We start from the raw sequence: 13,640 nt of genomic DNA on the forward strand, positions 1-13,640 counted from the left end.
TGACTGGTATGACCTTGAAGAATGCGATAACGTCCCGGGAGAGCTGCACTGCTATTACAGTCAGTGGTGTGAGTCATTATTGTGCAGTCGGTCGACAATGCCTTTTAAGCGAGCGCAGCGAATCGCTTTGTTAGAAGCATATTTTGAGTGTAAGACATACAGAGGTTGTGTGGAGAAATGGAGACGTCTATTCCCTGATGATCCGGTGCCAGGAAAAAGTGCAGTGTATGATCTTGTTCGCCGATTTCGTGAAACAGGCTGAGTGCATGATCGACAACGAAGTGGAAGACCCAAGGTCGTCACACACGAATTCCTAGAGAACGTGAGTCAGCGAATGGTGCAATCTCCAAGAAAATCTATACGACGTTTGTCACAAGAAGTTGGAGTATCATATGGATCCACACAGAAGGCACTGAAAGTAGCCAAGTTTCACCCATATCGTGTGAAAGTCGTCCAGGAGCTGAAAGCGTTAGATAAAGATAAGCGTATCAAGTACTGCCGGTGGTTCCGTGCTTTCACACGCAACAATGTGGCCGTTCTCGATAAAACTTTTTTTTACCGACGAAGCATGGTTTCATCTCAGTGGATACATCAACTCACAAAACACCCGAATGTGGGCAACTGTAAACCCACATGCCCTGCATGAAGTACCGCTACATTCTGCAAAGGTCGGTGTCTGGTGTGCCATTTCGCGACGAAGGATTGTTGGACCCCTGTTCTTTGAGGACACAGTGGATGGCGATGTGTACAGGGATTTGGTGCAACAATTCGTGGCTATGTTGGAAGAGGATGAGCGTGAATGTTGGTTCCAACAAGATGGGGCAACGTGCCATACTGCAAACGACACAATGGCTATGTTGCGCGAGTTTTTCGGGAACCGCATCATCTCCAAAAATTTGTGGCCCCCTCGTTCCCCCGATCTCACGTCCCCCGATTTCTTTCTTTGGGGGTTCCTGAAAGAAAGAGTATATACACACAACCCTCGCACATTGGATGAACTCCGACAAGCAATTTCTGACAATATTGCTGCAATATTGCGGAAACATTGAGGAAGGTGTCGCGGAACACGTGTAAGCGTGTAGACAATTGTTTACAGGAACATGGCGGCCATTTTCAACACTTCCTATGAACTGGAAACCAAACACTACTATGCAATGTCCATAGAGAGTGCAGCATAACCTCCATTGTGTGTTTATGTGATTATGTTCTGTTTGTGTTGCGTTATGTTTGTGTTTTGGAAACTTTTTCCTCATGGGCTTAAAGTCATATGTCATCTTGTTTGTGTTTTACCGACCGTTGCCATTACAGTATACCTCACTTTTGGTTTACATTTATTTTTCTGTGTAGTACAAGGACTAAAGCATTTATATATGTATTCCTTTCGTTCCCATGTGTATTACTTTCTACACAATAAATTCTTAAAAAGTGAGTGCGGGGACTTTTCGATCGCACTGTAAAATTATCATAACTAATAAAATATATGAGTATTGCTGAGCTCTTTGATGTCCTAGTGAGTTCAGCTGACACCACTGCTTGAAATTGTAATAATTGGTTGAGAATATCTTAGAAAATGAATGTATAAAAATTCCATTGCAACTAGATCGCAATCTACCAGAGTTTTCCTTTGCTTCACACACTAAGGTAATCAAAATATGTAAGTAGCTGTCTATTAATTTGGAACCCACATTTGCCACATGATTAAGGAAAATAGTATTGTGAATAATTTCAAGGACATTTAGACTCTGCCAAAATTTTGGGTGACATTTTACAGACTGCCACAAGATATGCAAATTCTCGAAAAGTATTGTTTAGTATCAGATTAAATTTTCACCAGTGCTTTCCAATACTAGTGGTATCAGCAAATACTGATACTTGGAAATCCATATCGGCATATGTGAAGTTTTTCTGGAAAAGTGTGATTGAATTGTTAAGTCCACTTTATGCACAGAAAGGCTAATCGAGCCTGGACCTACAGTTTAAAGTGGGATCCGAGCCACTGTGCCATGTGCCTCCACCAGGTATCGGACCCGGGACCCCTTAATTACAAGGTGACGACATTACCACTACTGAAAAAGTGTGGAAATTCAACCTGTCCTGGAATTTTGAAAATTCATCTAAACTTCTGGAAAAAATTAGCAATTTTCTCCATGTCAGGATTTGAGAATGAAAGTAAATGCAATTTTTTCTAGTATCAACTTCTTGATAGGAGACATTCTGGATAAAAGTGTGTTTAAGAGTTGTTGTTTTTTTAAGAATGTTGAGTGAACTTTATTCTCTTGAATAACAGTTGCAGTTTAACACTTAAAACTTGGTTATTATTATTAGTATATTAAAGTACCCCAGAACGGTCTGGAAATTTATTTTAAAATTTCCTGGAAAAGTCAAAGAATTTGTTTGGCCAAAATGAGGGGAAAATCTAATTACGTTATTTTTTTTCTTGTTCTCTGCAAATGTGTTTATATTTTCCCATTTTTTTTCAGGTGACTTTGAACAGGGTGTTGTATTAAGTGTAGAAGGGGAGGAAGGTGAAACGGACAAAGGTAAGATTGATAGGGAGAGGGAAGGTGTTCAAATGAGCATTGTAGAAACAGTGGCAGAAGAAAGTGTGACTGCCAAAGACGAAAGTAGTCATAGTGCTAACGTAGGTGAAGGGATTCCACCATTGCCCAAGGGGGACGATAAACATAAAGATGAAAAATCGAATGATGATGAGCCAGCCAAATCAGAATATCCAAATCCTGTAGACGAGAAGGAATTTGAACCTATGTATGATTAACCAATGGCTGTGAGAAGTAAATTTTATGGTAAAGAGCATAACATGCAATATGGGGTAAGTGAGGAGACCTGCATCAGGTAAGTTTGGCAATAGCTGTTACCCAGATACTATTTCCCCTTAGCCAGTACTAGTTGGTTCTATCTTTGCCGGCATTTAGTTTTTTTAATTGCTAATTGATTTTTTTTACATGTATTTGCATTTTTCAAAAAATAGGTCAGTTATTTCTTGCATGCATTTTCACACCACTCTGCAAATAGAGATCTTGAAATCTGGGTTCAGCATTGCATAGTCTTGTACAGGGAAGTGTTTTTAACAGAGTAAAGTGATTTTCCTTGTTAAAACATCCTATAATTGCATATTCTCTATGGTTGACATCAGCTGTCAGTTTCAGTAGCAAGGCAAATATAGTGTCGGGCAAGCTCAGTGCACTAATACCTAATTTAGTTCTAAGCGTATGTGCTTTGTGTTCACACCCGACCACGTAAGATTATATTCATCACTTTTTCAGTTTACAGAGAACAATTCTGTAAATTGATACTAAACAAAGGATATTAATATCTACACAAAGTAAACAACGGTTTCAAAGTTCAGGAAAATGCCTCTTCCTGATTTGAACACTGCCTTTAATATCACAAGTTTATTTCTGTAAATGTTTATGTGCTACATCTGTTAAGATATCCCCCCCTCTTCATCCCAAATAGTGGAGTATGGTGATGTTATGTTAGTGTGTGTGCGCATGTGTGTGTGTATATAGGACATGAATTATTCATGCAAGTGCTACTTATAGGAAGGCACAACTGGATGTGTTTAGGGGTGGGGGTGTGTTCTGTGAGATCATGGGGAAATTATTCTACAGAAAAAGGTTTGAAAAAGGGCCTGCCAGTTTCCTCCTTGTGTGCGTTATTGCTCATATTCTTGCACAGAAAAAATGGACTGTGCCACGTAATTCAAATAATCCTGGACAATATTTAGGACATATTATGAAATATATATATATACATATATAAAGAAAACAATGTGTATTATAATTTGAATAAATTGAACTGTGAATTGTTCAAGTGTGTCGTTCATTGAGTGTGCCCTTTAGGAAACCAGTCTACATAATATAAATGCAATAGTGTAAAAATTAGAATACGATATATAAGCTTTTGTTCTGTATTTTATTGTGTGTAGAATTAAATTAACTTTGTTTTACTTCCTTGTGGTTAACTTGTACAAAAAATACCATTTAGACCAACATGAAGTAAATGAATGTGAAAATTTTGTATGCCACTATCAAGTTATTTACTGCAATTATTTGTAAGAATCATCTTATTTTATTGCCATAATATTAAAGAGTACAAACTTTCTGGCGAGTAACATACAAAAGCTGTTCTGTCAAAAACAGAAGTCTCCCTGTAACCTCATCACCTCACATCCCTCCATACCAACCTCATATTTTCCAGCACCACTCACTCCCAGTCTAATTTGATGACCATCTCATCCAATGCCTGTCTGCTTATAGGGAGTATTTCCTGTTTCCTTGAGTTTCGATCCTTTTCACTCGTTTTTTTTTTTTTTTTTTTTTTTTGAAATAATAAAGGATATTAAGAACAATATCTACTGGGTAAAGGCAAATGTGCATTATGTTCAGGCCAGTACTGTGGCCAGTTTTAAGACAACCCAAATGAGATAAAATTAACAGAGAAGAGTTACTTACATATGTGTTAACCTTAATCCAAAAAGTCTATTCCCACCTCTTCAACGAAATCTTCACCTTTTTTCTTTTGCATACCACCTGTACTCGGTAAAATGTGACAGAATATATATATTTCACCTTGTGAAATGGCAGTACATGGTTTTATGATTGGCGTAGAGCATGCATTACCATATAACACCATAAACCAGATTGAATGTACTTTTCCGTTGTGTATTTTTAAAGATGTGTTTTTGGTTTTTAGGAAGTAACCAGCAAACAAATTTAACCCTGTGTTAGGTAAGTAATTTTCTGTAACATACTTAGGCACCTGGGGGCACCTCTTGCCCAACACTTGTAACTGTGAACTATGCTGTGAATTGAACGTTTTTTCTTTGTATTCTAAGATCAGCTGCATATTTGTTCTGCACTGTCTAAGCAATGTAATATTATAAAGTTAATGTCAGTTGCATGTTTGGGGGCCCCATATGCCTAAATACAGAACAAGCAAAGTAGTGCCATGTTCACTTTTAGTCTCATGGTCACTTTCATCACTTCACGTGTCCTCCCCTTCCTCACTAACCCACTTCCGTATAACTTCTGATTCTTCTGTGTACTCTGTCTTTTGATATTTTTCTTGTTACCCATTTGTCCTTAAAGCATGGTACTGACATTAGCTTTATATTACGTGGCTTGGAACTGCAACAGAACAACATGACTGAGCTTAGAACAAAAACAAAGAAAGAAGGTTCGGATACATAAAAACACTCATGTGCAGTATAGTTCAGTGTTAAAATCTCGCAATGAATATAGATCGGTGACACTGGTAGCCCACGTACCTAATGGAGGGTTAAATAGCTGATAATTCCAGTTTTGTCACCAGGGAGAATGTACTTGCTTTAGGAATAAACCCTTTAGATTTATATTACCAAATGGCAGGAGCTCTTCTATTCAATACAAATAAAACAATTTCCAGAACACACACTGTGAAGCCAGCCCTGGCTCAGTAGGTCAGGGTTCCCACACATGCCTAGAGAACCTGGAAATCTCAGGGAAAATCATATTAATGAACAAATCCCAATGAAGCACATCTGAATAACTAGAATGTGCTCTGCCTTTTGATAATATAATTAAAACTTCAACAACTTGCTTTACACAAGAGTCATTCCATGCGAAATCAACACAGCCTTTGACCTGACCATCTCCGATTTTCATGAAATTTGGGGAGTTGAAACTATGCATGGAACTTAGTAAGTATAAAAATTTTTAGTTTCGTGCGTCTTGTAATTGTTAAATTATTCAAGGTCAAAGTTTGCAGAAATTGCCTTTTTTGAGCCCGCTTAGCTATACTAAATGTTCTGTAACTCCGCCCCTATTTTGCCTAGGAAGCTCAAATAAAGCTTATTGTACAGGGAATTGAATAAGCTTTCCAGTGATATATAACAAGCCTACCTTTGGATAAAAATATAATTTTGTCACGTGACCTTGACTTTTGACCTTGAGTATCTCTAAACATGTCATCACCAAAAATCGTGAAAAAAATATATTTGGTCCCTCATTCCATACTATAAAACATATCAAAAAATCATTCTGGGACTGCAATGGGATCAGAAGATACAAAATAATATGTGTAACTATGTGACTGATAAAAGCCCCATTACATGAACTATGAAGAGGCAAATGTCCCTTAACACTCCCTACAAAATGTGAAGGAGTTATCCTGGGTATAATTGGTCATGAAAGAAATAGGTTAGGCACAGGGAGATCCCTAGCCGTGTGTGTCAAGCGCAGGTCCGGCATATTGTTGACCGCCATATTGAATTCAACGCAAACATTTCAAAGGAAAGGCGGTATGTGATATATCAAATGAGGCTAGAATTTCACGAGAAATGAAGTGACGAAGGATTTTCCAACGTATCTTACGCCAGCAAAAAGTTATACACATATCTTTCACTTACGATATATGCACATTATAATGTTGTCAATGTTCCTGTGAGCACACTCGTTGACGTCTCTCACACTCGCATAGAACATTTGGTAATGTAGCATGTGCAACAATATCGCAAGCAGCAACTATGCCTTCTCTCAGATGGTCAATATCAGGGACTTTTAGTGCATGCACCATTCTCTTCAAATGTTTCTGAAGGTAAAAGTCCTCCTAAGATGTTAGATCTGGGAAATGTGCAGGCCTTTTAATAGATCCCCGTGTGCCCATCAATCTACCTAGAAAATTACCATGAAGAAATTGCGAAGATGTCCACATAGTGTGGTCACACTCTGTCCTGTTTCAAAACTCTCGAAAAGTGCCATATCCCGTAAGCAAGGGTGAAAAACCTGTTCGCTTAACAAGTCCAAGAAGCCCTCACCATTTAAGGTTCCGTTGTGTAATATGGACCAACCATTTCCGTTCGCCATACATTATACCACATAATTAGCTTACCAGCAACAACCATTCGACTGAGCAAATCACAGGTATTGCATATTATTTTTATTAACTTCACCGTGAACATAAAAATTTGCCTCGTCACTGAAGAATTTTTCATTCCAAAGGAAGTGTCACGTAATTGTTTGAGATACTTTTCCCAATATTCTTCACTATTCAACTATTTGGTGAATGTAGCTGATTAAAATCATATGCAATGGTGCGTATACTTCTTTCTCTCCCAAGATGTCAGCGTGATCTCGATGAGTTCCTAACACGTTAGGAGCATTCCAATGCTTCGTTTTTAACACCTCGAAAAGGAGAAAATGGTTACAAGCATGCAGTAATAAATTTTTGCTGGTTAAATATATGTTGGATAAACCTTCGTCACTTCATTTCTCGTGAAATAATAGCCTGATTTGATATATCACATCACCGCCTTTCCTTTGAAATTTTTGCGTTGAATTCAATAAGGCGGTCAACAATATGCCGGATCTGCGCTTGACACACACGGCTAGGGATCTCCCTGTGCCTAACCTATTTCTTTCATGACCAATTATACCCAGGATAACTCCTCCACATTTTGTAGGGGGTGTTAAGGGACATTTGACTCGTCATAGTTCATATGATGGGGCTTTTATCAGTCACATAGTTACACATATTATTTTGTATCTTCTGATCCCATTGCAGTCCCAGAATGATTTTTTGGTATGTTTTAGAGTATGGTATGAGGGACCAAATATATTTTTTTCACGATTTTTGGTGATGACATGTTTTGAGATATTCAAGGTCAAAAGTCAAGGTCACGTGACAAAATTATATTTTTATCCAAAGTTAGGCTTGTTATATATCACTGGAGAGCTTATTCAATTCCCTGTACAATAAGCTTTATTTGAGCTTCCTAGGCAAAATAGTGGCGGAGTTACAGCACATTTAGTATAGCTAAGCGGGCTCAAAAAAGGCAATTTCTGCAAACTTTGACCTTGAATAATTTAACAATTACAAGACGCACGAGACTAAAAATTTTCATAGTTACTAAGTTCTATGCATAGTTTCAACTCCCCAAATTTCATGAAAATCGGAGATGGTCAGGTTAAAAATTGCACATATCTGTGTTGATTTGGCATGGAATGCCTCACAAGCTACTTTGAAGATATAGGCTTGAGAAATGCTTATCTTGCATTACAGATTAATTGATATTGTATCCACACCTCAATTTCCCAAAAGTGTGAAAATATATGATCTATATCTGATGTGTTTGAAATTTTAGTCCTTAATTACAAGCACAGAGATGTGTTGTTATTCTGGAATTAGTTATATTGGTATCAGAAAGTGAACTGATATGAATTTTTTTCTGATACAATATAAAATTGCAAATGTTCTTTGAAGAATATGAATAGTTCATTCAACTCTTAATTAAGGTATGTAAGTCATTGCAATGTTTTTTGCCTTTGAAAAATAAACTATATATTAAAACATTTAGTCTACAAAGCCATGACACACGAGTTATATGTTTTTATTTATAAAAATAACAAAATGGCAGAATTCTGCACTAAATTACAGGCTATTTATAAATATGCTTGATCGATAAAGTTATATGTAATACTACCAAAACACTGATATGTCTGCATCAGTCAAAACGTCTAGAGAACTGATTAGCCTGTCCATCTCTAATAATAATATAGGTGAGGATGGTATGACTGAGGAAAAATGGAGGAGGCCATTGAAAAATAAATTTAAAATAATAATGTACAGTGTGTTTGTTTTGGCCCTGGGCCGAGATAGCGCATGAACAACTTTGAACAACTCTCATAACACAAGCTAGTACTCGTTATGCAATATAAATATAATTAACTACTTGCTAAAGATATGTGCATAAATAAGTGAGAACGAAAATGCCAGCATCTCTGTCATGTCACATGCTATTTTGGCCCAGAGCCAAAACAAAAGCACTGTACTATGTATTGAACATTTTGGAAAACTGGGGGGGGGAGATACATTTAGTGTTTACGTGAGAATTGTGTAGGTGATTTACACACTGGCATAGAAAGTAAGCTGCAAATTCTCACTTTGCTTTCCAGTACAATTATTTTCTTTTTATATAAAATGCACATACTGCTGTGAACATGGTAATATAAATTTGACCAGTTTTGGGGTACATAGTAGTAATCTTTATTTATTCACTATACATAATTACACATGTTTTGTTTGTTACTACAAAAAGTATGTAGAATAATATCTATATTATCACCAACTATGTACAGTCAGAGGCAAATGTAATGACAGTGAAATTATCCATTTTCTTTCTTTTAATTTTTACTTTCTGTCTGTTTGTAAGGGAATGATCCTTGTGATGGGCAATTTGCCACTTGTGTGTGATTTTGAACATAACTGATCTGAACCTGCATTCAAAACATCTCTGCAACATTTTTTTTATATGTAAATACCTAATACAGCATACACAAGAAATGGAAAATAAAAACTTCATTGTAGTGCAAATTCTTACAAGATAAAAAAAAAAAACATTACTGTTATGTTACCAACCCTTCTTGAAATAGTATTACATTACATGCAACGAGAATTTATTCAATACTCATAATTAACGTAAGAACATTGATGTTACACAAGATTCAAGTCAAGAATTAATATTGGCAACATTTTCATTCTTTCAATCTTAAGGAATAAAAATCATAAGACATTTATACATAGCGAGAATTCTGGCTTTAAAATATAGTTTTGTGCCTAGTTTCATCTTTGTTTCCAATCTGACAACTTTGCAGGGCAAATATTGTCACCTCTGGACAGTCGGTTTCCCACGTTTGGTGAGTATTTCCCATAAACTCATATGTGGCTTACACATGATTCAAGATTTGCACAATCGTTTGTTCATTAATTTCATGAATATCTATTGGATGTATTCATGCTGTTTTCATTATAAATCCGTGCCCTAAGAGTTCAATATGAGTTTTTTTCCCCGAAATGCCAGTCAACAAAAATCGACAGAAAAATTGCTGATTAAAATAGCATATGGACAGCACAATTTTTTTGTTTTACAGTGAAAGTAATAGAAGTATCAGTGTTGAGACTTGTGCATTTGATTTGTATGTTAATTTAATTTTAAAAAAATAATTCTTTAATCAATCTTTACTGAAGTCTATCTTGGTGCCATTTATGCTAGATACATGCAGCCTCAACAAAATGTTACCAAATTAATTCTGAACTTGAAAATCATTGTGAATGCACTTAGATTATTATTTTATGTATTTGATATACTGTATACAAATATATAACCTGTTTTTAATATAAGTTAATTTAAAATAATGCATTGTACGTAGTTGCCATCATATAAAGGGAAATATACACTTCACAAAACATTTTGTTCGGCATTGAAAGTACCATTTTGTATGTAATTTTACCAAAATTGTATCCCCAACAATATTCCTATTATTTGTTGGTTGTAAGCAGTAGGTAAAAATATTTATCAAGCTATAGCTATAAATGTGTATCTATATTGCTATTAGTGTGTTAGCATTTACACTATCCATGTTTTAGTTTGATCTATTTAACCAAAGTTGTTGTTTGTTTTTTTCAGTAAAACTACATTGGCACAAGACATCTAACACAATATACACCTTTGTTGACACATAAAATGAATATAATATGTGCAACACTTATGGCACCTACACTTTGAGAATGAAGCATAAGTTGTTCAACCATTCCAACTATTGCCGACAGTATATTAGTGAGTAGTGTGTATGTGCTGATCACGTCTGTTCTTTGATCTGATACAGAAACTAAACTGATAAAGGTAATGATTATCGGGCACTGGCATAATTCTCTGATATCTCTAAACCTGACATGAAGAATCCAATTCTGTCTCAACACTGGCCTTAGTACTTAACAAATCTGAACATTTTATATATTTAAACTTCAGGGGAGGGGACCCTTTTACACAGGAAGTGATGTCTTCATGTGCATGTTTTCAAATGTACATTGATGTACAAAAAATATCATAGATGGAAAACTACTTGATCATAGAGAGTTGAAGTTTTTATTTTTCACCCTGAGAAAGACCATAGTCTTGTGGGTTGATCCTCCCATGAACAAACAAACAAATAGTTACAATTCATATTCATATTGATGAAGGTGCCACTTACTCACATAGTATAAATTATCAGTACAATATAAAAAGAAAAAATCTTTTATAAAATGCCTAAAAGTACTTACGTTGGTGAGTATATGATTTTCGTAAAACCATGTTTCGGAATGTAACTACTCCCTTCATCAGGTAGATAGGCTATGCCAATTTAATTATACCATTGGCTGCATTAAACAAGACATGGATCAAGATGTATGGTAAAAATTGATAAAAAGGTTAAAATGTGATTAGAGCTAGATATGACGTAACCCAACGGAAGTAGAGGGGGAAAGGGAGTAAGAGGGAAATACACCACACAACTTTCGGCATTCCATGAGAGGCCTCCTTAGACACCTGGACTATGTTCACAGAGTCACTTCTGGAAAAGTGTTTTTAACATGTTTTAGAAAATTTGTATTAGACTGTTTTTATGGATTTTTGAATCAGGATTCTAACGTAATGGTAGGAATAAAACACCTACACATGTTCAGCTGCCCTAAAATCACATCACAACTAGAAGTCTTGGATTTGAATACAGGCTATGGCATTCTGTACGGTTCTCTCATGAATTCCATCATACCATGCATTCATTTCGATCTTCAGCCAAGAGATCGGGAGAAGCGTGGCGGGCAGCGCTGATGGAGATTCCGACATTTGTGGCCTGTAATGCCCGCTTATTTTTATGGACATACGCAGCATTTGCAAAAGACGAGCACTAACCTGTGTTATAACACGCAAAAGTTATTCTGTAATTCATCAAAGTTCTGCCCTTATATACACAAATAAATACGCTTTAGAAACGATGTAAAGAGCCACATATAATAAAACATTTTAATCATAGTTTGGACCAGTAACGTCCTGCTTAAGTTTATATCCTTGAAAGAGTTTTGTGTCGATGGGGATCGTTTGGAGGTTTCGAATGTTCAACACTGTATCTAGATTACGCTGCAGACGAAACCGTTAAAAGTCAATGGTTTTCGTGAGCTTCCTTGCCATCCAAAATCTCCGAGCTTGAGTTTTTTGTTCCTTCGCGACTAGATGAAGACAGAGCTATGAATATGGTGGCGAGGAGATGTAAACCAAGAGCGTGTTAATTTCGTACTGTGCGCAAGAGTGTTATTTTTGGTTACTTGCCGTTAGTTGTTTGTGTTATTGCAGTGTGTGTGTGTGTGTTGTGTCAGTGAGACGATTGGAATGCCAGACTCATGTCAAGACGTGCGTAGGTAATTTGTACAGAAATTCCCAGGCGTTTCACCTCCACATAGAGATACGGTTAGACATCTTGTCCTTAAATTACAAGAAACTGGATCGTTAAATTTTAAAACACCTAAGCCAAAATGCCGGATTCTAACCGAAGCAAAACTCGATGAAATTGGTGCAGCGTTAGAACCTTCTCCAAACAAACCTCTACGCCGTGTTTCACAGGAGATGATAGTGTCAAAATCATCAGCACATACAGCCACTAAGCTACTAAAATTAACACCGTACTCTTATAACACAGTTTAGTGCTCGTTTTGCCATATTTATATAAATGTCTGCATACGTCTTTAAAAACTAGCGGGCATTACAGGTCGCAAATGTCAGGATCTCCGTCAGCGTTGCCCGCCACGGTGCTCCCGATCTCTCGGCTGAAGATCGAAATGAACGCATGGTACTTGTAGTTGCAATTAAGCTAGCAAAATGTTAAAAGTGATTGTTGGCCAGAGGTATGCAAGCAGACTGCACACAAACCAGTTATCTGAAAATCTCAAGTAGTCCATGATCCTGCACTAAGATGATTCAAGATAGCATGTAAATTTTCCATCTTGTCCTCACAGAAAATGGCAACCTGATAGATCCAGTGAAAAGTAAATGTAACCCTCCTGCCCATCACAACAAGCATGAAGGCATATGGAGATATCAGTGCTATGCTCCAGCTGCTTTCACTCTCCATGGTTGCCCCCCCCCCCCCTCCCAGGTACTCATTTATTAGAGGCTGGGTGAACCCCAGAGCCACTCCATACATGAACCTTTCTGGAAAAATTACTAACCCCAGGAATCAAATCTGGGTCTCGCACTTGGCAGTCTGGCACCCAACTGACTGGACCACCATGAGACAACAATAGATCCAGTTATATAGTTCTTAAATTGTGACAATAATTACTAGTCAAAAGTATTTCTATTTCAGTCTTATTTAAATTTATTCTTTAGGAATTCTTAATGTGAAACAAGCAAGCAATCTTCAAACTATGGCACTATCTAGGAACAAATGAACTGATAAAAACTACCTAAAGGAATGAAATATCCACAATTTTTACCAGTTTTTAGTCATGTTTAAAAATAAACAGTGTTGGTAACATTACAGGTCTTTGCAATTTTGGAGGGGGTGTATTCATTATCATTCAATGTCATAATATTTGAAGGGTTCAGAAGTAAAACATGGTGACATTTTGGTCATCATTGAGTTCATTAAGCAGAAAGGTTATTAGAAGTTATAAAATATTTTCATGTTGTGTTTACCAATTTCAAAAGGGTTCAATGAGTCAGATGCAAATTGGATAACATGGCAATTACACGTGAAAATTGAAGGATGGCTTCTTTTACTTTGTAACGACAAAAATGTCGTCATGTTTTACTCCTGAGCCTTTCA

At 36.6% G+C, this 13,640-nt stretch overlaps 1 protein-coding gene across 1 annotated transcript in view; it reads left to right on the forward strand.

Annotated features, from left to right (window-relative positions):
- The window catches only part of Pnn (desmosome associated protein-like protein pinnin), a 49,366-nt gene extending 45,069 nt beyond the window's left edge, over positions 1-4,297 (forward strand). Inside the window, exon 10 of the mRNA XM_083118927.1 lies at positions 2,481-4,297. Within this exon, the coding sequence (XP_082975053.1) occupies positions 2,481-2,776 (296 nt within the window). The 3' untranslated portion in view covers positions 2,777-4,297. The remainder of the gene's footprint in view (positions 1-2,480) is intronic.
- Positions 4,298-13,640: the final 9,343 nt, after the last annotated feature.

The sequence above is a fragment of the Lepisma saccharinum genome, chromosome 3, assembly GCF_977018435.1.
Source record: "Lepisma saccharinum chromosome 3, izLepSacc3.1, whole genome shotgun sequence".
Taxonomy (NCBI): Eukaryota; Metazoa; Arthropoda; class Insecta; order Zygentoma; family Lepismatidae; genus Lepisma; species Lepisma saccharinum.